The sequence below is a fragment of the Rhinatrema bivittatum genome, chromosome 13 (assembly GCF_901001135.1).
Source record: "Rhinatrema bivittatum chromosome 13, aRhiBiv1.1, whole genome shotgun sequence".
In the NCBI taxonomy this organism is placed as follows: Eukaryota; Metazoa; Chordata; class Amphibia; order Gymnophiona; family Rhinatrematidae; genus Rhinatrema; species Rhinatrema bivittatum.
The window spans coordinates 45,628,559-45,650,524 of record NC_042627.1 but is presented as its reverse complement, the minus strand read 5'-3'; the positions used below and the strand labels follow the sequence as shown (position 1 = coordinate 45,650,524).

Genomic DNA, 21,966 nt, shown 5'->3' with positions numbered 1-21,966 from the left:
GAGACTCAGCTGACAGCAGAGGAGGGAGTCGCCTGGATCTCCTGTGAGGCAAGAAAGATTTGTGGTCAGGAGGGGTGTGAAGGCTTGGGGAAGGTGGCACAGGATGCACTGTTGCTTCTGCCGGCTGTGGCCAGGGAAAGGATTGGGAGGATAAGCTGAGCTATATCAGTGAGAGAGGATAAGTGGACAGGGGAGGGCAAGAGAGAGAGAGTGAGAGGATTGGGTATGTGAGGGAAGGTGGAAAAACCAGGAGGGCACAAGAGAAGGAAGAGAGAGAGGACCAGGGAGAAGGGAGAAAAGATGCCGAATAAGGGGCAGAGTGATGGATAGGGAAAGAGGACCCTGGATGGAGAACAAGAGAGAGGGCCAGGTACTAAGAAGATGGAAAAATGACTTAGGAATAGGGAGAGCAAGGGGGACAGAATAGGGGGAGAGAGATGGGGATGGGGGACAGAGGGGAGGAGAAAGAGAAGAGGGGGAGGGGACCAGGGATGAGGAAAGTGGGAGAGAGCACCAGATATTGGACAGACAGAGAGTGAGAAAGGACCTGTAACGGGGTGGGGAGTGAGAGAGAGAAGACCTTGTATTTGTGGGTGTGGTGATCCCGGAAGGTAATGAAGCAGAAAGGGAATAAGGAATGGAGGAGAGAGAGTAGGAGAATGAAGAGGAGAAACAGAGAAAGGAGAACATTAAGGAAAGACCAGAATGACTGAAGGAATCATGAAGTTGATATTCAGCTGCTATCCGGCTGAATAAGCTGGATAAAAATATCTGGCAAACTTATCCGGGATATTCAGCAGCATGGCCACACCGCTGACTATACCTGGATAACTAAGAGTTAGCTGGACAAGTTTATCCAGTTAACTTTAGACCTGCTTGATAGCAAGTCTGACTTATCCGGCCAATTTAATAGGATAAATCTGAATATTTTCACTTATCCGGCCAACTTAGCTGGATAAATTCAAATATCTCCATTTACCTGGCCAACTTAGCTGGATAAGTAGCTCCTCCCTGGAATGCTTCTCTCCTGAACACCACTTAGCCGCATAAATAGTTATCCAGCTATGTGGTGGCGGCTGATCTTGGCGGAATATTAAAACAGTACCACTTAGACTTATTTGGCTAAGTGGCACTGAATATTGGGCCCAGGAGATATTAAAATTTTCACCCTGAAGGAAAGAGGATACCAGAGAGAAAAGGAAAGCCATAATAAGGAACAGAAGACCAGTGAATGAGAAAAACAGACACTGAGCTAGAAAAACAAGCCGGGGACACCAAAGGTTGGAAACCTATTGCCTGAGAGAGAATATTAATCTATCAGTATATAATACCCTGGGTATTGGTTCCAGTTCCCTGACCTGAATTTGTCTCCCACATGGAATTTATATGTTGGGTATATTTGGATTTTATGCAGAATATACTCACCAGCATGTCGGCTGTTGTACTGGGCCAAAAATATTTTGTGATAACAAATCAATGCACTTTAAAAGTATATTTTGAGAGAAGACTACTACAATTTTGCCTTTGGACAGTACACCTACCAAAATGAACTGCTCACTCACTTTTAGCAAAACAGAGAACAGGTGTCCAAGATTCACCTATCAGACATCTAGAAACTGTATCCTCCTTCCCACTGGCAGGAGGAGAGCAGCATTTATCAATGTGGGCTGCCTCTGCCAGCTTCAGTCTGTTTGAACGTGCGGGGCCCTGTAATCTCGCAGGACTGGCTGGTTCCACACATTCAGAAATCAGATCAAAATCGGCAGAACGAGGCACGCAGACATAAACAGTGCACTTCTGCTGCTGGTAGAAGGGGGGAGAGTGAGAATCCTGCAAAATTCAGTTTGGTGTGCTACGAGGATTGAGCAAACTTGAAAGTGGGCCACAAAACAATAAACGTTGAGTTATCCTGCATATGCAAATGGACAAACATGGAACCCATGATACTTTGCTTAAGTATTAGGTATATTGAAAATAATGTGGTTCTAATTTTGGAAAATAAGGACTTATCTGTTTTATCTTTTTGCTCATTTCTTTCCCATGGGAAATTGTTGGCCAATCAGAAAAAGCTGTAATGTCAGCAAGGAAGCTAACTTTTCTAGTTCAACCATAGCAGTCTGAAGTGGCTTCATTTGAAGTCACTCGTGTAAATGACGTACACGTAATACAAAAATGTTAATTAGATAAAGGTTTAGGAATACATTCTCAAAGGATCATTGAGTGGCTAAGATACCCAGTCTTTTAAGCTAGTGCTCTTTAGCCTAATTTTCAGCCACAGTGTGGCTCACTAGCTTGTGGCTGCAAATTATCCTAAATTAGCTTAGCTGGTTGACTGCTGAGCAGTTTACTGAAAATGTATCCCTAAGCATCTATCTGCCTAAACCCTTCAGTTAGACTGGATCCTTTAAAAAAAAATAATAATAAATAAATAAATAAATAAAAAATACTCTCTCCCCAATGGCCTCAATGTGGGAAATGCACACACTCCCCTGCTGTAACAATACTGCCTGCTCATGGCCCCTGCCTAAGGAGGGGGTACTTTCAAATCAGCCAGCATGGCAGTGACACCTGCTCTGAGATTGCTCCCTAGTGTATCCGTCAATCAGCCCTGCAACCCCCTTCCCTGCTTTCTCTAATGCCCCTCCCCCTTTTACCCCAAGATCCCAATTGCCCTTAGTAGGGTCATTTTGGAATGGCAGGCAGCAGAAGAGAGAGTTCTGTCCCTTCTGCCCTGGCCATGCCAAATTCAAAATGGTGCTGGCCAGCACCCTGTGTATCTGCACTGAGGCTGCTGGAAATGCCTCCTGACACACCCACTTTTTTTTTTGAAATTTACGTTTTTATTAGTTTCCATCAGTGACATACAATCAACCAACATATGAAAGCAATCAGTGAATACAGGTCCATTGTTATCACAGCTATCAAACACGCTGACAAGTGGACTGAACTGATGAATTAACCCCCCAGCTTAGAAAGGGAATTCTCCATAAAGAAACCCTCCAGCTTTCCCGCCTGCATAGTAATTCTGGAAGCTAGAGTAGACTTGTCGTCCTGTATAAGATATTTGAATGTGCAGGAAACAAAATGCCAATCCACGACTAGTGAGCCATATACCCTGGTACCCATACCCAATACCCATGTAATAGTGATTCGCTTGATCCTTGCGAATCATAGTGGGGGATGCTTAAAGAGCAACACTGGTAGCCTCCCTGACCACCGCCCCCCCTGGTTAGCCTTGTTAGCATCGTGAGGCATAGAGTCAACTATAGTTACAAACTGTATAGATAATGAGAACAAATGCAGCAATACACTTCAGATTAACACACAACTGCACAGCAAAGGGAGAATAGAGAAAACCAACAATGGCATAACATTTCCACTCTGCCAACTGATTCACATTTAAGTAGCGAAGCACGCCTTCAACCCTTCTCGGCCTGGTGCTCCCCCTTCCAGGATTGTTGGCGTCACAGTCGGCCGCGGCCCGGCCTCAGTCTCTTCCATCTCGGCGTAGGATCCACTGGTGGACCTCGCCTTGGTGGGGTGGCAGAAGTAAACGGGGCCTCCAGGCCTGCCTTGGTAAAGCTCTCGATAGCTTCCTCTATAGTGCGTACTCGATAAGTGATGCCCTTTCGCTGAAAAATAAGGGCAAAAGGGAAGCCCCAGCGATAGCGGATATCCTCATTGCGTAGAGCTGCAGCTACTTCCCGCATCAAATACCGTTTCTGCAGAGTAGAAGGAGCAAGATCATTATATATAGCGATTTTGTGGTTCTCCCAGGACCATTGCTGCTGTGTTCTGGCGCTTTTAAGGATTTCCTCCTTGACCCGAAAATGATGGAATTTAATTATTATGTCCCGCGGCTGGCTGTCCTTGCGGGGGCCCAGCGCTCGATGAGCTCTCTCCAGATCGATATCCTTGCACTCCGCATCAGAGGCGGAGGGACCCTTAGCCAAAATAAATTTGCAAATGGCCGCCGCCGTTTGCATACAGTCTGAGTAAGGTTCAGTTTCGGGTACCCCACGCAAGCGAAGATTCGCTCTTCTAGAGCGGTTTTCCAAGTCCTCGAGTTTATCATTCACCCGCTCCAATTCAGCGGACATTTCCTTGTTTTGGCCCGTTAGCAGCTCTAGAGCTTCGCTGTGAGTGTCAGCCCGCAAGTCCAGATCATCCACGCGGTTTCCCATAGCATGGAGATCCTCCCTCATGTCGGCAATAGAGGCGAGCAGCTCCGCTTTGTGTGCCTTGAGGTCGGCCCGAGATTCGACAAATCAGGCTCTCATCTCCGCACGAGTAGGGAAATCAGGGTGAGTCGCTGCGCGTACCGACTCCTCAGTCTCCTTACCACTCTCCGTGGCGTCCGCGCCATTTCCCTCATGGCTGCTCGCGGCCTGTTCTTCATCCTGCATAATTTCCGCCGCAGCTTTAGTAAACGAAAACTGCTTTAAGTCAGTCAAGCGCTTGCGGGCGGCCATCTCGAAGCCTTCCCCCACACTATTTTTGTCAACGGGTGCCTGTCAGAATAATTTGCTGCGAGTTAACTGCCTCGATATTATTTTGGGAGCGGAGCTAACGTCTCAGGCAGCCATCATCCAGCGCCGCTCACCAGCGCCCCCCCGACACACCCACTTTTGAAGCAGGTACATTTAGCTGCCAAGTGAATTCATACGTTTAGATGCGACCCAGAGTGAATTCACTGACTTCTGAAAGTAAGAAATGGAGAAGGATAAATTCTATCTGCCATGGGGGAAAGTCATTATATATACTGTTTATCTCAGTACTTTTTACACTTCAGATAGTCAGTTTATTGCAGGGAATGGAACAGGGAGAAACATCGGATTTGCATTTCACTTGCAGTAAAATGAGCATTGCAAACTGTAAAAGGCTTGGAACAGCTCCAGATGCAGTTTTTTTTTCCTAATGATGCGCTTTTTTTTTTTTTTTTTACCAGGGATCGGACTAATCTCCAGCTAACCAATCGCAGGCTTGAGAGGAAGGTGAAGGAGTTAATGATGCAAGTGGATGATGAGCATCTCAGCTTAACGGACCAGAAGGATCAGGTAGAGCAGAGCCCTCCTCTTGTTAGAAATTGCTTACAGCAGCAGCATTATTTGCATTTCTTTCGATGTTAAGATGAAAATTGATATTTTGTTTCTGTTTGTTTAGTTTTGTGGCTTGTCTGCTCTGTGTGGAATTGGTGACTTTAGGTAGAAGCGACGCAAAAGAATTTCTTCTAAAGCTCTCCATTTACAATTAATGGGTTGTAGATTATAGCCAAAGATTAAATCACCCCCTCCCCCCCCCTCAAAAAGAAACAGGAACAGAAACCCTCCTCTAATGGCTACATTCCTTTTACATGACCATGTATTTCCAGCATTTTTCAGCTGGACTGTTTTACAGCAACACTTCAGGCATAGCAAGCTGTGGGCAGCATGGCATTTTCTAGGTGCATGGGAGGGCTCTGACAGGAAACTCCTGAATGTGGAGGCTGGGGATAAAATATAAACGCTACATGGAAACTTCTGATTACGGAAGAAAAGGACTTTTTAATTAAGTTTTTGTTCCCCTTGAATCTTAAGTACTATATAATGAGAACCTTCCCTCATGCATTTTAATGTATACAAGCTTTGAATTGCTTTAAAGACCTATTTCTGTCACTGAAATAGTTAAAAAGGTCACTTCAGCTGTTATCATGCACCCTTTTTTGTGGAGAAGTATCCTGCAACCAGGTGCTGCATAGTAATTTTTGCAATCTGCCTTGTAAAAATCGGATGCATGCCGGTTAAAAGCAGCATGGAGCTTGGCTTGCTCTGGGTTGCAGCTGGAGCCACCCCTGACGCAAAGCATTGGTAACAGCTTCCAGTTTCTCTCCCATGCTGGAAGATGTAAACAGGAAGCTGACACACAGTGCTTCAGTCCAGGGCCAACTGTGACTGTTACCGACAGTAGGTCAAATGCTGGAGGCTGGTCATCCAGGTGGTTAGAGTTTTGATATATTCTGGAAGGGATTTGCTTTGTCATACTCACTTTGGCAATGGATTCCAGAGGAATATAAAGATTGCATCTGTTTTCCAACTTGAAGGGTGCGCTGTTGGCAGCCAGTATCTCAATAAAAGAAATTTGCTTTTTACAAGACAGCATAGACGGGACAGTTCTGTCCAGATTCTCACTGACAGATACAGGGAGCCTCCCTTATGCAGCTCTCCAGGTGTAAAGCATGCAGGTCATTCTTAATCACTCATTTAAAATAGTGTTTAGCAAAATTTAACAAAAGGAGAAGAATAAAACCCAACCATGATATTTTGCCTGTTTTCTGGGAAGCAGAAAAAGCACATTTTTTTTTTTAAATATAAAGTTTTATTGACATAATGAACAATACAGCAGGATACAAGCGAAACAAATATGTCAATTGGATTATTATAAAATAAACCCCACGTTATCCCCCCTCCCCCTCCCGTCTCTTCGTCAATCATATACATCATAGAACTAAAACATCATGGGAAGAATAATATGGGAAGAATAATGTGGAAAGTAGGTAAGATGTTCAAAACAGTACATTGATGGTATAAAGCTCAAAATCTAAATGCGAGATTTAAGGTTAATAATAAAGCACTTGAAAAACAAAAAAGTCTCATGTGAATGATTTACCTGTCCAAATTAGAATCAAGTCAGTATCGAGCAATAAGACTCACAAAAGGGGATGAGGGATAATATAAATGGAAAGAAAAAAAAAAAAAGTCTCAGATCCCCCCTGGCTTAGATTGCGTGTTGAGCCACTGTATAAAGGGAGCCCATAAACTCTGGTGTGCAGCCATCCGGTCACGGCGGATAGCAGTAAGATGAGCCAACCGGTAGCAAGAATAAAGTCTATGAAGTACAGCAGGCAGAGATGGTAAGTGAGGCGACTTCCAGGCCTTGGCAAGTTCACAACGGGCTGCAATAAAAACTTGTGATATGAAGGACTGCAGAGGCTTAGGCAGCTCCTCAATAAGAAGAAGAAGGAGCACATTGGGCGGATGCAGAGGAACGTCCATTCCAGAAACAGACCTTATCCACTGGTGAACAGTGTCCCAAAAAGGAATTACCAAAGGGCAAGTCCACCAAATGTGAAGATAAGTACCTGCCTGCCCGCAATTCCTCCAACATTGATCAGAAACATGAGAATACATAGCATGCATTCGAACTGGTGTCAAGTGCCACTATACAATAACTTATAGCAATGCTCCTGTATTGCAGCAGAAATGGAACTTTTAGCAGTTTGTTGAAACACAATATCCCAATTGTCTTCAGTTAATACATCCCCAAGATCTCTCGCCCACGCCCGAATATGAGAAAAGGGGTAGGGAGATTGCGCATTCAAAAGAGTATACAGTTTGGAAATAACCCCCGTAACCTTATCAGCGTGTGTGCAATAGGTCTCAAACAAAGAGTTAGTGGGGCGAACCGCCTGAGTAAGGGATAGATTGTGCAAGAAATGTCTAACCTGAGCCAGCCCCAAAAAGTCACAGAGATCCCCTCCAAATCTAGCTTGAAGGTCCTGAGAGGACATTAACTTACCCTCTTTCCAAAAATGACAAACAGTGATTACACCCTGAGTTGTCCATTTGTGGAATAAGCGGGTGGAGAGACCGGTTGGAAAGCTAGTATTATGAAAAAGGTGGGAGGATTGATGATAGGAGAAGGAGCCCACCATGGCAACCTTCCATTGACCCCAGTTGGCGAGAGTGGCCCGTAGAGCCATAGGCATAAAATCAAGAGACCGCCAGGTATTTTTGGGTTGCCAGAATAAAGCTTGTAATGGCATTACTCCAATCATGGTCTGCTCTAAACGCACCCATTGCTTTAAGTCACCTGTGCGGTAGGCATCAAGAATCGCCCGCATGTGCACAGCACCGTGATACCATGATAGGTTCGGGACTCCCCTTCCCCCACGCTGACGGGGAAGAAAAAGAACAGCCCTCGAAATCCTGGGTGGCCTCCGTCTCCAAATGTAATCAAAAAATTTCCTTTGCCATATCTTAAGTATTGCTTTTGGGACTAATATGGGCAAGGTGGAAAACAGATATAATAATCGAGGGAGGACATTCATTTTCAAAATCGCTATGCGACCCATCCATGAGAAAAATTCCCGCCCCCAGCTCTGCAAATCACGATCAATTTTTCGCCATAAGGGGGTATAGTTATATTCAAAAAGCTGCGATAATTTAGCCCCTATCTGTACCCCTAAATATTTGATAGTGTGTTTTGCCCAGCGGAAAGGAAAGGCTGCAGAAATACGATCCACTTCTAGTGAGGGCAGGGTAAGATTTAACAGTTCAGACTTGTCATGATTAACGCTAAACCCTGCCACCTTATGAAAGGCCTCAAGCTCTCCCACTACCGATGTTAGAGAATCATAAGGATTGGTCAAAGTAAAAAGAACATCATCAGCAAAAAGCGACAATTTACAGGAGATGCAAAGGGCTCCAGAAAAATGGCAAAGAGCATAGGTGAGAGGGGACAGCCCTGTCTAGTTCCTCTCTGGATATCAAAACAGGAGCTGTACCCCCCATTCACCTTCACCCGAGCCTTCGGGGAATCATACAGGGCCTGCACCCAATGCTGGAAATACATACCGAACCCCATTTTGTGTAGAACCTGGAAGAGAAAAGGCCAATGAACAAGATCAAAGGCCTTTTCAGCGTCAATAGCCAACAGTACTGCGGGGATTTGCTCGCCCTGCACCCAATCAATGATATCAATGACCTTCCGAATATTATCACTAGCCATCCTGGAGGGGACAAAGCCAACCTGATCACTATGAATCAAGCCCGGCAGAATAGATTTTAGGCGTTCAGCCAGCACTCTCGCTAGAATCTTGAGGTCGAGGTTTATCAAAGATATAGGATGGTAGGAGCCACAAATCTCGGGATCCCGGCCAGGCTTGGCTAAGACGGTGAAACCGGCGACATTAGCATGGGCCGCTAACCCCACAGGTCCCCTCAGGGAGTTAAACATTTCTGTCAAGGGTCCTGAAAGGACGTTCACTAATTTTTTATAGTAAGCCCCGTAAGGCCGTCAAGGCCCGGCGCCTTCCCCGCTTTCAACATTTTGATAGCATATTGAACCTCCATAGCAGTTATAGGAGCATCCAATCTGGTTTGTTGGTCCGCCGTCAGAGTGGGCAGTACTATCTGTGCCAAATAATTATCAATGTCCGCATCCGTTATGGTACCATCCCTCCCATATAAATTTGAGTAAAACTCAGTGAAGCATTGGCGAATGTCATCAGAGGTTGTAAAAACCTTCCCGCTAGCTCCTTTAATTTGAGCAATATTATTTTGGGCTAGGACTTTCTTAAGTCGTCTAGCCAAAAGACGACCCGCCTTATCGCCTTCCTCATAAAACTGTTGTTTGGTAATCTCCAAGGCTAAAGCCGTAGTGTCCGCATCTAAGGTATGCAGCTCCGCCCTAGCTTTTTCTAACTGTTGGTAAACTTTAGGACAGGGATTAGCCTGATGCTGACTGGAAAGGCTGGAAATAGCAGCGTGGAGAATAGCTCTCTGTTCCCCCTTGTGCTTTTTACAGTAGGTAGCTTGTGAAATAAGCAACCCCCTGGCTACCGCCTTGGAGCATTCCCACACCACAGGAGTAGAGCAATCCTGGGAAGCATTAAGCTGAAAATAAGACTTCAGGCCATTCTCCAAGCTATTCAAAAAATCCTTATCAGCTAACAAAGATTCATTCAATCTCCAGAATCTTTTCCCCAAGTAAGATGTTGGGGCCCTAATGGATATAATGACAGGTGCGTGATCAGACCATGTAATTGGATCTATCCCGGCTTCCACCACCCTATTCTGCATCTGGGAGTCCACTAGAAAAAAATCAATCCGAGAATAGGAACAGTGAACAGAAGAGTAGTAGGTGTATGAGTGGGAAGCTGGAAACCTCCGACGCCAGACATCATGTAGATCCCATCCAGACATCAGGGAGGTCAAAGAGGACCTAGCATTCTTAGAAGCATGGGACACTTGAGCAGAATTATCAAGAGGAGGGTGAAGGGTAACATTAAAATCCCCTCCCAGCAATAGAAAGCCAGCAGCGTGCTGTAATAGCAAGTTGTTTAACAGTTTGAAAAAGGGACCTTGTCCCGTGTTCGGGGCATAGATAGAGACCAGTGTCCAGACCTCCTCACCTATGCGTAGTTTAAGTAGGACATAGCGCCCATGGGGATTGGCCAGAAAGGTAAGAACCTCGTATGTAAAATCCCTGGATAAGAGTATACCCACCCCTACATATTTAAAGTCCTTAGTGCTGGCTGCCAGGAACTTATGAGGGAATTGTTTAAATGCCAACAGGCGTTCATGTTTTTTCCTTAAATGAGTTTCTTGAATAAGCCCTATAGAGGCACCGTTAGAGACGCGTTCCCGCTCCAACAACGCGCGCTTATGGTGGTGGTTGAGACCCTTAACATTAATGGAAAGAACTTTAATTACTCCAGCCATGGGTATAGGCGGAGAGAGCCATCACCGCAATGAAACCTACATTCCACCAAATCCAGTAAGTAAATACCATGAGAAAACATGACATAGATATAGAAACAGAAGAGAACATCCCCCCTTTCTCTACCCCACCCCCTCCCCCACCCTCCATCCATCCATCCATCAAACAGGATGGTCGATGTCATGATCAGGGGAGATCTCCCTGCAAACAAAAACAGGCGAACCACAGTGCCCCCCCCCCCCCCCAGATCAGTGCAACAAATATCAAGAAAATGATAAACAACCTGCAACTATATTGTAATGACATAAACAGAGAAAAGTAACTCTCACTTCAGTCACCAGAATAAAAGCACATAGCGAATGGAAGTGTGAAACAAAACCCTTGGTAAGGGTTCAAGTGGCAATAGTGAATCCGTGCAGACTCCTCAGATAATCAACCTTGATCCGAGAGGACAGCTTGCGAGTCCTCTTGCTGTCTTCGGAGCCTTTTGCCCCCTTTGCCCACTCTCTGCCAGCGGGGAGGATCCATCAAGCGCTGGGCTTTTGGTGGAGGTTTAGCAGGGATGACATTTATGCTAAAGCCCGCTTTTTCCAACGCTGTCACAGCCTCGCTCTGTGTCTTGACACGGTATGTGGTACCTTTTATTAAAAACTGTAACCCAAAAGGAAAGGTCCATCTATACCTGATGTTTTCCTTGCGGAGAAAAGCGGTGATTTCCCGCAGCTCAAACCGTTTTCTAAGCGTAGTGGACGCTAAATCCTGATATATGTGGATTGAGTGACCTTCCCACATCCAGGAAGCCTGCTTCTTTGCAGCATCCAAGACAGCAGTTTTTTGTGCGAAACTGTGGAAGCATAGCACTATATCCCGCGGCTTACCATCAGCTCTGGCACCAAGTGCCCTGTGTGCCCTCTCAAGCTTAATGTCCAAGGTAGGCTCAGTAAGATCTCCATCCGGTACGGTACCTCCCAGGAGTAAAAATCTACAAAGCCTTATAGCCACCTCAGCAGCGTTGGTATAGGCTGGTGTCTCCGGCACCCCTCTGATACGAATATTGCACCTCCTGGTGCGATTCTCCAAGTCTTCCATTTTATCTTCCAACGTAGTAATAGCAGTATCCATGCGGGTTTGTTGCTGGTGCAGGGTATGAATGGCGTCAGAATGATTTTCAGTGCGGAGTTCCACCTCATCGACGCGATTCCCCAGCACCGCGAAGTCCTCCCTCAAATCAGAAATGGATGCCAAGAGTTCCTTTTTGTGAGATTTCAAGTCAGCTCTAAACTCCACAAACCAGCCTCTGATTTCGTCTCGGAGCTTGGTAACAAGCGCAGGGGCCTCGAGTTCTGCGCGGTCCGCAGCACTGCAGGCGTCATCAAAATGCTCCTCGGGGCTCTCCGATGCGGCCTGCACAGGCCCGTCGGCAGGGACATCCGCGTGCTCCGCCGGCACTTTTGAGAAGGAAAACTGCTTTAAATCAGCAGTCTTCCGTTTCGTCGCCATCGTGGTGAATTCAGAAGGCAGTAAGTCTCAGCCCGAGAGAAATCGCGGCGTTGCAGGCCAATTTTAATGAAAAATATGCGATCTGGGAGGGAGAGCCCGGGACTACACGGCCGGCTCCGTCGCAGGCAGAACAGCGCCCAGAAAAAGCACATTTTGACTCTGTAAAACATGGGCTGCCTCATCCATTGTTTCAGAGTGAATGCCAGGAAAGTAGTGGTTGCACGAAATCCAAATGTACAGTTCTAGTGGAAGCATGTTTTGCAGAGCTATCAGCTTAAGAGAGAGCAGCTTTTGTTTCCTATTGTCCTTTGGTGAATGGCAGACTGTTAGAGCATTTGCTGTTTTCCTTATTCGCCCACACATAATCTTCTCTTGCCGCCTCCTCTGTCTGATTGTTTTACTGGCGTTCAGCCATTGTGGAAAGACCGTTCTTTTGGTGTAGAATGCGACTGCTTATCTGAGTTTGTAGCTGTAGGAACTGCGGACCTTTATCCCATCTGATCGGTTGTTTGCCATTTCAGTTAAGTTTGCGTTTGAAATCGATGAAGCGGCAGGTTGAGGAAGCTGAAGAAGAAATAGACAGACTGGAAACTGCCAAAAAGAAACTTCAGCGGGATTTAGAAGAACAAAGTGACTTAAATGAGCAGTTACAAGGACATCTTAATGCTGCAAAGAAGGAGCTCAGGTGAGTAGTTTGAGGCAAACCCTCAGCATGCTGGGGCGCCATAGAGGAAACATATGTTAATTGAATTGCTGGATATTTGCGTTTTTTATTGTTTGGATCTAGTGACATTTTCTTATTTGGAATGGAAGATGTAAAGCATTAGTGCACATTATGTATGGATTGGAGAGGAGAACAAATTGGGTCTCTTATTCACCATCTGTACCTCACCTTGGTAGTCCGGTGCTTGGAGCATTAGACTGTCATTTGGTAGAAATCTTGTGAATCTGAGTTTATTGCTTCTTGACTCTGTGACCTTGCATAGGTCCTTATCTGCCATCATCTACTATCGGCCCATCCACTCTGCTTTATTTTCTGTAAAGCACAGCAAAAATAAAACAACCAAAAATATTTTATATATCTGCAACCATTTTCATACATTCTTCTCAGTATTTAGTCACAAAAGGCAAAGGACAAAAATAATCTTGATCAATTAAAACTGATTTTATTTATTTTTTAGGGGGTGGATGAGTTTCCTCCAACAAGAGTTTCCAGTTTACAAGGAAATCTCATCTTCCCCAGAGAGATTGGCAGTAATCTTCTGTTTACTTTGAATGCTCCCTTCCCCATTTTTGACCAGCAGTCTGTGAAACCTAGGGCTATGGCCCAGTGTTGCCCACTGCCAGGCAGGAGACCCTGATTTAATTCCCAGACCCAGCTCCTGCTTACCAAGCTGGGGAATACTGCAGAAGTACATCCACAAGCTCCCCCCCCCCCCCCCCCAGCCGTTGCATACTAGGGATGTGAATCGTTTTTCTGATGGATGAAAATATAGTACGATATTTTCTCATCTGTCAGGAATCGGGGGGTCCCCGAAAGCGATAGGAAAACCCCATGAAATTTTTATGGGGTTCTCTTATCGTTTTGGGAGGGACGGGAAGAAAGGGCACACAACAACAACCCCCAAACCCACCCCGACCCTTTAAATCTCATTATTTAGAATCCCCCACCCTTCCGACCCACCAAAAACTTTTCTAAAGTACCTGGTGGTCCGGTGGGGTCCCAGGAGTGATCTCCCGGTCTTGGGCCATCAGCTGCCACTAATCAAAATGGTGCCGATGGCCCTTTTCTCTTACCATGTGACAGGGGCTATCAGTGCTATTTAGCCCCTGTCACATGGTAGGAGCAATGGATGGCCCGCACCATTTTTAAAGATGGCGCCGGCTGGCCCCTGTCACATGGTAAGGGCATAGGACCATTGGCACCGTTTTCTTTACTGGCAGCCGTTTTCTTTACTGGCAGCCGAAAAAAAAAAAAGCGGTCCCACCGGATATGAAGATTTCCCGTGGTTTTAGTATGAACACGATTCCAGAAACGATTCACATCTCTAATGCCTACTGCCCAGGTTTAGGGGTGCACACGCAGAAGATTCTGAAGGGAGAGGAGATGTCTTTGGCCCTTTACCAAAACAAAAAACCCCAAGTTAAAAATAAAAACCCAACGACCCTTAGTCTGAAACAGGAGGAGCTTTGAAACTAGCCTAGACCTAGTACTGAGCAGTGTGCAGTATCCGGCAATACGACTTTTAAAACAAACATTTCTCTCTAGCTTCTAGACCTCTGGCTGTGAAATCTCATCTGCATTTTGAAAACAACAAAAGAAAGAAAAGAATAAAAAGTACTCCACACAAACCTCAGTTCCACTGAGTGCCATGAACTGCTGTCGCACAGCTGAGACCACCATAATTTGTCTGTGCTACTGTGGTTTTATATGCTGTCAAACTGGGGAAGTCTTCAGCTATGCACAAGTTTGTTTCTCTTTCTGATGTGTCTGAGGTTTAGCAATAGTTGATTATTTGCAGATTTAAAGCATCACAGCCATATGGGAGTAAGCAGACAAGGCATGTATTTAGAGGAACGCAGGATGGTAGTTGTCAGTCTAGATCTGAGTACCATGAAAAGTGCCACACTGATCATATAAGTTGTTTATTGCATCTCATAGTTCCTCACTTGAATATGTCAAAGAATGTAGCAGTAAGGTGATACTTGATTTTTTTCCCAAATAAAGTTGCTAGACACTGCCATAAATCTAATGGCATTAAATATGCAAAAATAACATTTTAATTTATTTTATCCTTACTTTATAACCTCCATAGACAGCATAGCCAGGTGATGACTAGTCCCTCACTAGTCGAGACTAACTCTCAGCACAGCAGTCCCTCCCTGTCCAGAGCTTGAGCATGTCACCTCCATAGCTCGCCCAAGCTCCACTAGACAGAGACATTGCGCAGATGAGAATCCTATCTCCTTGAGGCCAATATTCAAAAGCCATTTAGCTGAAAAGATCTGTCTAAATGGCTAATTTGGCAATTTGTCACTTATCCAGCTAAATTATACCAAATAACTATTTATCCAGCTATAATTTAGCAAGATATAAAAGGGGAGTTTTGGGGGCATTTCAGGGAAGGGCTAAAATATTCAGCTAACCTAGACGAATATCTGGTATATCACTAGAACCACCTGTTTCTGCTCATCCTGATTCATATTATGAGGCACTTTGACTTCTATCTGTACTCTGTTTCTATTTCTGTTTCTATTTCTGGCTGTATTTACCTGGCATAGGAGCTTTGAACTGAAAAATTTGGTACATGGACTTCATTAGGAACAGCTGTCCATCTACAGTACCATAAATAAATAAAAAGAATTGTGGACTTGTTTTTTGTAGCTCATTTGTATGTTGCTAATAAACCTTTCCAAATTTCTGAAAACAGAGCAAACTTATCAACTGTGACTCTTGGAAGACAGACACACCCAGAAATTCCTCTGTTCTAGGGAACAATGAGAAGGGATAAAGGCAATCATTAAAATGTAATCTGTATATGTGGTAGAGAATCTAAGCCTTGAGATGCCACAGACTGACACTAGATAGCAGAATAGTACAGTAAATAGTACAATACAAGCTCACATGCATGAAAACCTGCACGCAGCACTTGATAAGTGGCTCAAGGCTCAAAAACACAATCAGGCCGATGCGGCCACCGCACAGCTTAACATGCAATTGGATGCGTGTTTTGGACATTCATCTATAACCCATGATGTGATATGGGGATTAGCGTGTCCAATCGAGCGTGTAGCTAATAGCGCTCATCACATGTAAATTCCATACAGATGAGGCTATTAGCTAATCCATGCAATTCAAAAAATTTCCTGCGCGGTCAATGCACCCATTGCAATGTGGCAAATTTTATGCCAGCCCAGGACTGGCATAAAGGGTATGCTGCACTCAAGGGCTCACTGGAAAAAGAAAAATTCCTACTGTGATTCCTCCACGTATCATCACAGTACTAAGTAGGAGGAACCACAGAAAGCAGATTGAAGTAAAAAAAAAAAAAAAGTCTTGAAAAAAAAATTCTGGGTGCCCAATATAGATGCACAAGATAGATGGGTCAGGCCATGTATCTTGTGCTGGTATATTGTACCAGTGGTGGGGGGAAACAGACACTTGTATTGAGTATCCATTTTCCTAGCCTGCTCTGACAGCTACCTCTCCTCTCACTCAATGCCGTGGAGGTGCTAAGGACACACAGTTTTTGCTAGCGCCTCCTTTTTAGTATGATCCCTCATTTAAATAATGCATCGCGTGCCCAGGAGAGGTGGCTGGACACGCGTTAGGAGAGCAAGCACTCTCATGAGCACCCATTTTATGTGAGCTGATATTGCATGAACCTGAATGACAATTTAAAAAAAAAAAAAAAAAAGTGATCTGAATAGGTAGCAGAGGATCTAAGCCATGAGATATCATAAGCTGACATTGGCTGTCACTGTACTATTTACTATATTATTCTATCAGCTCACGTGCATGAAAACGGGTGTGAAAATGTCAATTTAGCAATTGATAAAGTAGCTCAAAGTAGCTCAAAAACAAAATGACAATCAAAAAAATTGATCTGTAGCAGAGGTTCTAAGCCATGAGATACTTCAGGTTGACACTGGCTGTTGGCATAATGTAGTAAATAGTACAATCAAGTTCACATGCGAGAAAACAGGCATAAAAATGTGTGCTCGGTGGTTAAGTAACTCAAAGTAGCTCAAATGCACAATAACAATTAAAAAAAAATATATATCTGTGTTTGTAGCAGAAGTTCTGAGCCATGAGATTCCACATACTGATACTGATTGTCAGCCTAATACAGTAAATTTACAGTACAAGCTAACATACATGAAAACCTGTATGTGGTACTTAAGTGGCTCAAAATGACTCAAAAATACAAGGATAATCAAAAAAGTTATTTTCCTAGCATGTAGCCAGATGGACTCAGAACGAATGGGTATAGTATGCTCGTGCTAGCAGTTGGAGACGGATCTGACGTCAGCACGGGTATATATACCCCCACAGGAAGCGTAGCAACTCAGTAATTTCCGTCTCCAAAGCAGTTTGGAGTACCTGCACGCTCGCAGAGCGTGTTTTCCAATACTACTTTCTATTTTCTACTTTCTCTATTCTACTTACTAAAATTTCTCCAGGAACATCGAGCCCCGCACTCCTGCGGTGATACCCTAAGGTCCCTCCCCCAGTTGAGTTTCCCGGGGTGATTTCTGCAATCCCTCGGAGGTCTAGGCCTCGGTCCGGTGGCCGAATCGCGGAAGGGATCTAGCCCCCGAGCGTGAAGGGCTCGGGTCAAGCTGAAAGGCGCCTCGGTCCCGGCGTGGACTTAGCCCCGAGCGAGACGAGTTCGGCGGCTCAGAGGCAGCGGGTGAAATTCCTCAAGCGCGGCGGTGAAGGTACTTGCCCTCTCCCCCCGCAGCCGGAGACCGCCCGGGTTACAGCCGGGAAGCGCCGAGGATCAGGTAAGGCGTACATCTCTTACTTTTTGGTCTCCGAGGGACGAGGATCGGCGGCGTGGCCTGTAAGCGGCATGCCGTGGAGAGCGCTATTTTGTTGGCCTTGTTCAGGTATTGAGCGCCCATGATAGGCGCCTGTCTATGACTAAGCGCATATTGTATATCATTGTGCGTATATTGCTGACCGCATACTAATGAGCGCATATTGGATATCATTGAACGTATGTTGCTGACCGCATACTAATGAGCGCATATTGGATATCATTGAGAGTATATTGCTGACCGCATATTAATGAGCGCATATTGGATATTATTGAATGTATATTGCTGCCGCATATTATTGAGCGCCTGTTGTATTAAGCGTATATTGCTGCCGCATATTGTTAAGCGCCTGTTGTATTAAGCGTATATTGCTGCCGCATATTGTTGAGCGCCTGTTGTATTAAGCGCATATTGCTGCCGCATATTATTGAGCGCCTGTTGTATTAAGCATATATGGCTGCCGCATATTGTTAAGCGCCTGTTCTATTAATCGCATATTGCTGCCGCATATTATTGGGCGCCTGTTGTATTAAGGCATATTGCTGCCGCATATTATTGAGCGCCTGTTCTATTAAGCGCATATTGCTGCCGCATACTATTGAGCGCATATTGTATTGGGTGTATATTCCTCAGCGCTACATTCCCAAGCCGCGATGGAACAGAACGCCTCAGCGTCTTCAGCGGCAGCGCCTCCTGATTCCGGCATTAAAGCCCTCGGCCTCTGCTCAGCATGCCAGCTTAGAGCCACGCATAGCGAGGAGCCAGACTCCCTTTGTGCCCAATGTGAGGAGGCAGTGGGAGCCTCGGGCCAGGACCAGTCTCAACCAAGGTTTGCTGACAGTGCCCCAGGTGCCACCCCGGATCTAGCGGGCAGTTTCGAACAACCTGGAATCCCGGGGGACCTGGTACCCCGACGATTAGAGACCACTTCCATTTCCTGGGTGGATCTCTTTAAGGGGATTCATGCCTTTGTATAGATGCAATCAGCTTCCCGTCCAGGCCCTGCTGCTGCGGCCGCTCCTGTTGTTACTCCAGCCGATCCTGCCCCTGGACCTTCGCGCCCTTATCATGGGCACCCTCCTCCGAGCAGTCCGGTTCAGGCGGACCCTGATGTCTCGGAGGATGAGTCCGAGGAGACATCAGGGTTCCGGAAGTTCCGGAGGAGGGGGAACTTCCCTCAGGGATTGAGGCATATCGAACCATGAGACGGTTCTTCCCTAAGGAGGATCTCTCCGACCTAGTATCTCAGTGCCTGGCGGAGTTGGCTATTACAGGTCCCAGCACTACTGTGCCCTCTACGAAGAACCCACTGCTGGAAGGTCTTCATCCTACAGCCCGCCATTTTCCTTTCTTGCAAGCAGCACAGCAACTGATAGATTTGGAATGGGCTGCACCAGTGGCCTCATTCAAAGGGGGTCGGGCCCTGACGGGCATGTATCCCCTGGAACCGGCAATCAAGGAGATGTTGGAGTGCCCTCAGGTGGACGCCTTGGTTAGCGCTGTGGTCAAGCGCACTACCATTCCAGTTGAGGGGGGGCGGCCCTCAAGGAGCCTCATGACCGGCGACTGGACGCCATTCTGAAACAGACCTTTGAGGTGGCAGCTCTATCTTTGCGGATCGCAACCTGCTGCACAGTGGTGACGAGTTCCTGTTTGTCACAGGTCAGGAACAATGCTCCGGCAGCTCTCTCTCGTTCCTCACGGATGCTGCATCAGACCTAGTCGTACAACAGCCAAGGGGGTCTCATCCTCCGTAGCAGCCAGGAGGCAGCTCTGGATACGGAATTGGTCAGCCGATGCTCCTTCGAAGACACGCCTCACCAGAATGCCCTTTAGGGGTTCTTTCCTGTTTGGCAGCGACCTTGATAAACTGGCCAGCACATGGGGCGCCTCTCCAGTACCTCGACTGCCGGAAGATCGGTTCAGAAGGAACCAGCGCACCTTTCCAAGGCCCTCCAGAGGTAGAAGCTCCCAGCGCTTCACTCCCTATAGGAGTCGCTACCAGGCGCCTCGTCCTCAGGCCAGGAACCAGTCCTTTCGGATCAAGCAGCGCAAGAGGGGAGCTGGCTCGGGTTCAGGTTCCGGCCGCGCCTCACAATGAGAATCAGCCGATCCATCCGGGGGACGGAGCCATAGGGGGCAGGTTAACCCTCTTCTACCCCAGATGGGTCGAGATTACGTCGGACCAGTGGGTCCTCGCCATCATCCGAGAGGGGTATTATCTGGACTTTCATCATCTCCCTCTGGACAAGTTTGTGGAATCTTCATGTCCCATACACAAGAAGGCAGCATTGGAAGCTACCCTGGCGAGGCTCTTGTCCTTGAAAGCCATCATCCCAGTACCTGCCTGGGAAATGAATTCTGGACACTATTCCATTTATTTCATGGTACCCAAGAAAGAGGGCACTTTCCGGCCCATATTGGACCTCAAGTCAGTCAATCGATACTTAAGGGTCCCGAGGTTTCGCATGGAAACTCTGCGCTCAGTCAAGACCGTAGTACAGCCAGGAGAGTTCCTCACGGCCTTAGGCTTGTCAGAAGCCTACCTGCATATCCCGATCCATCCGGATCATCAGCGCTACCTACGCTTCAAGGTTCTTGGATGCCACTTCCAATTCCGGGCTCTGCCCTTCGGGTTAGCCACGGCGCCGCGGACCTTCACCAAGGTGGTCGTAGTGGTAGCAGCGGCGCTCAGATGGGAGGGAATCCTTGTCCATCCCTACCTAGACGACTGGCTGATCAGGGTGAAATCAAGAGAGGAGAACCATCGGGCAACCAACAGAGTGATCGCCCTTCTGGAAAGCCTGGGATGGGTAGTCAACCTCAACAAGAGTTGCCTACAGCCTTCCCAATCACTGGAATACCTGGGAGTACAGTTCGACACCCAGGCAGACACAGTCAGTCTCACTACCAAGAGAAGGTTAAAACTTCAGACGCGTCTCCGGTCCTTGATGGGAGCCAGCCGGCCCATAGCTTGGGATTATCTGCAGGTTCTCGGCCTCATGGCATCCACCCTGGAAGTGGTACCCTGGGCAAGGGCCCATATGAGACCTCTACAACGCTCCCTGCTCTCTCGCTGGAGCCCCCGCTTCTGGAATTATTCCAAGCACCTACCTCTGCCAGCCAGAGTGCGGACCCCGTTACGGTGGTGGTTGCAGTCCAACCACACGAGCAGGGGATCAAAGATGTCCTCCCCCATGTGGACTCTGCTCACCACAGATGCCAGCCTGAGCGGCTGGGGAGCACACTGCGAAGAACTCACCGCACAAGGGCGGTGGAACAGAGAAGAGTCAGGGTGGAACATCAACCGTCTAGAGGTACGAGCAGTCCGGTTAGCCTGCCTGCAATTTGCTCACAGACTGCGGAACCGAGCAGTCAGAGTGATGTCAGACAACGCCACCACGGTGACATACATCAACCGTCAGGGCGGAACCAGAAGCCGACAGGTATCTCTAGAGATAGCCCCGCTGATGGCTTGGGCAGAGGCGAATCTTCAGGACATCTCTGCCGTCCACATTGCCGGGAAGGACAACACCACGGCAGACTTCCTCAGCAGAGAAAGCCTAAATCCGGGAGAGTTGCAGCTGTCACCCACAGCCTTCCAGATGATTGTGGATCACTGGGGGATTCCGGACATGGACTTACTAGCGGACAAGTCCAATGCTCAAGTACCCAGATACTTCAGCCGCAAGCGAGTTCCGTTCTCACACGGGATTGACGCCCTGGTTCAGCCATGGCCTCCAGGGACTCTGCTATACGCTTTTCCTCCGTGGCCTCTGCTGGGCGCCATCATCCACAGGATTCAGAAGCACCGGGGCCTAGTTCTTCTAGTGGCACCAGACTGTCCAAGAAGACCCTGGTACACGGACATGAGAAGACTACTGGCAGGGGAGCCCCTTCCCCTGCCTCCTCTCAGGGACCTGCTTCGTCAAGGTCCCATCCTCCACGAGGATCCGGCTCAATTCTCTCTTATGTTCTGGCCATTGAGAGGGCTTAACTGAAGAAAAGAGGTTACTCGGAGCCCGTGATAGATACACTCCTCCGAGCTCGCAAGTTTTCCACATCCCTCACCTACGTCAGGATCTGGAGAGTGTTTGAAGCCTGGTGCGACACTCATGGCACCAATCCACATGTGACCACAATTCCTATTGTTGTGGATTTTATACAGGATGGGCTTCAGAAGGGTCTCTCCCTAAGCTCCATCAAGGTTCAGGTGGCTGCGCTGTCTTGCTACGGTCCCAGGAGGGATGGCAAGACCATTGCCACGCATCCAGATGTTTCTCGTTTCCTGAAAGGAGTCAAGCACATTCGTCCGCCACTAAAGTGGCCTGTGCCCCTGTGAAACCTCAACCTAGTTTTGGATTTCCTCGCAGGATCCACCTTCAGACCCCTTCGGGGCCTGTCTCTCCGTTCTCTAACTTTGAAGATGGTGTTTCTGCTGGC

The 21,966-nt window shown here is 47.0% G+C and overlaps 1 protein-coding gene across 6 annotated transcripts in view; it reads left to right on the top strand.

The window, feature by feature from the left end:
• CGNL1 (cingulin like 1) overlaps positions 1-21,966 on the top strand; it is a 231,078-nt gene that overhangs the window by 193,049 nt on the left and 16,063 nt on the right. For 5 of the 6 annotated variants that reach the window (XM_029574341.1, XM_029574342.1, XM_029574344.1 and 2 more), the window contains 2 exons: positions 4,949-5,057; positions 12,501-12,664. In XM_029574341.1, coding sequence (XP_029430201.1) covers positions 4,949-5,057; positions 12,501-12,664 — 273 coding nt within the window. Of the gene's footprint in view, positions 1-4,948; positions 5,058-12,500; positions 12,665-14,248; positions 16,436-21,966 lie in introns of those variants that run through there. The other variant, XM_029574346.1, reaches the window with a different exon arrangement.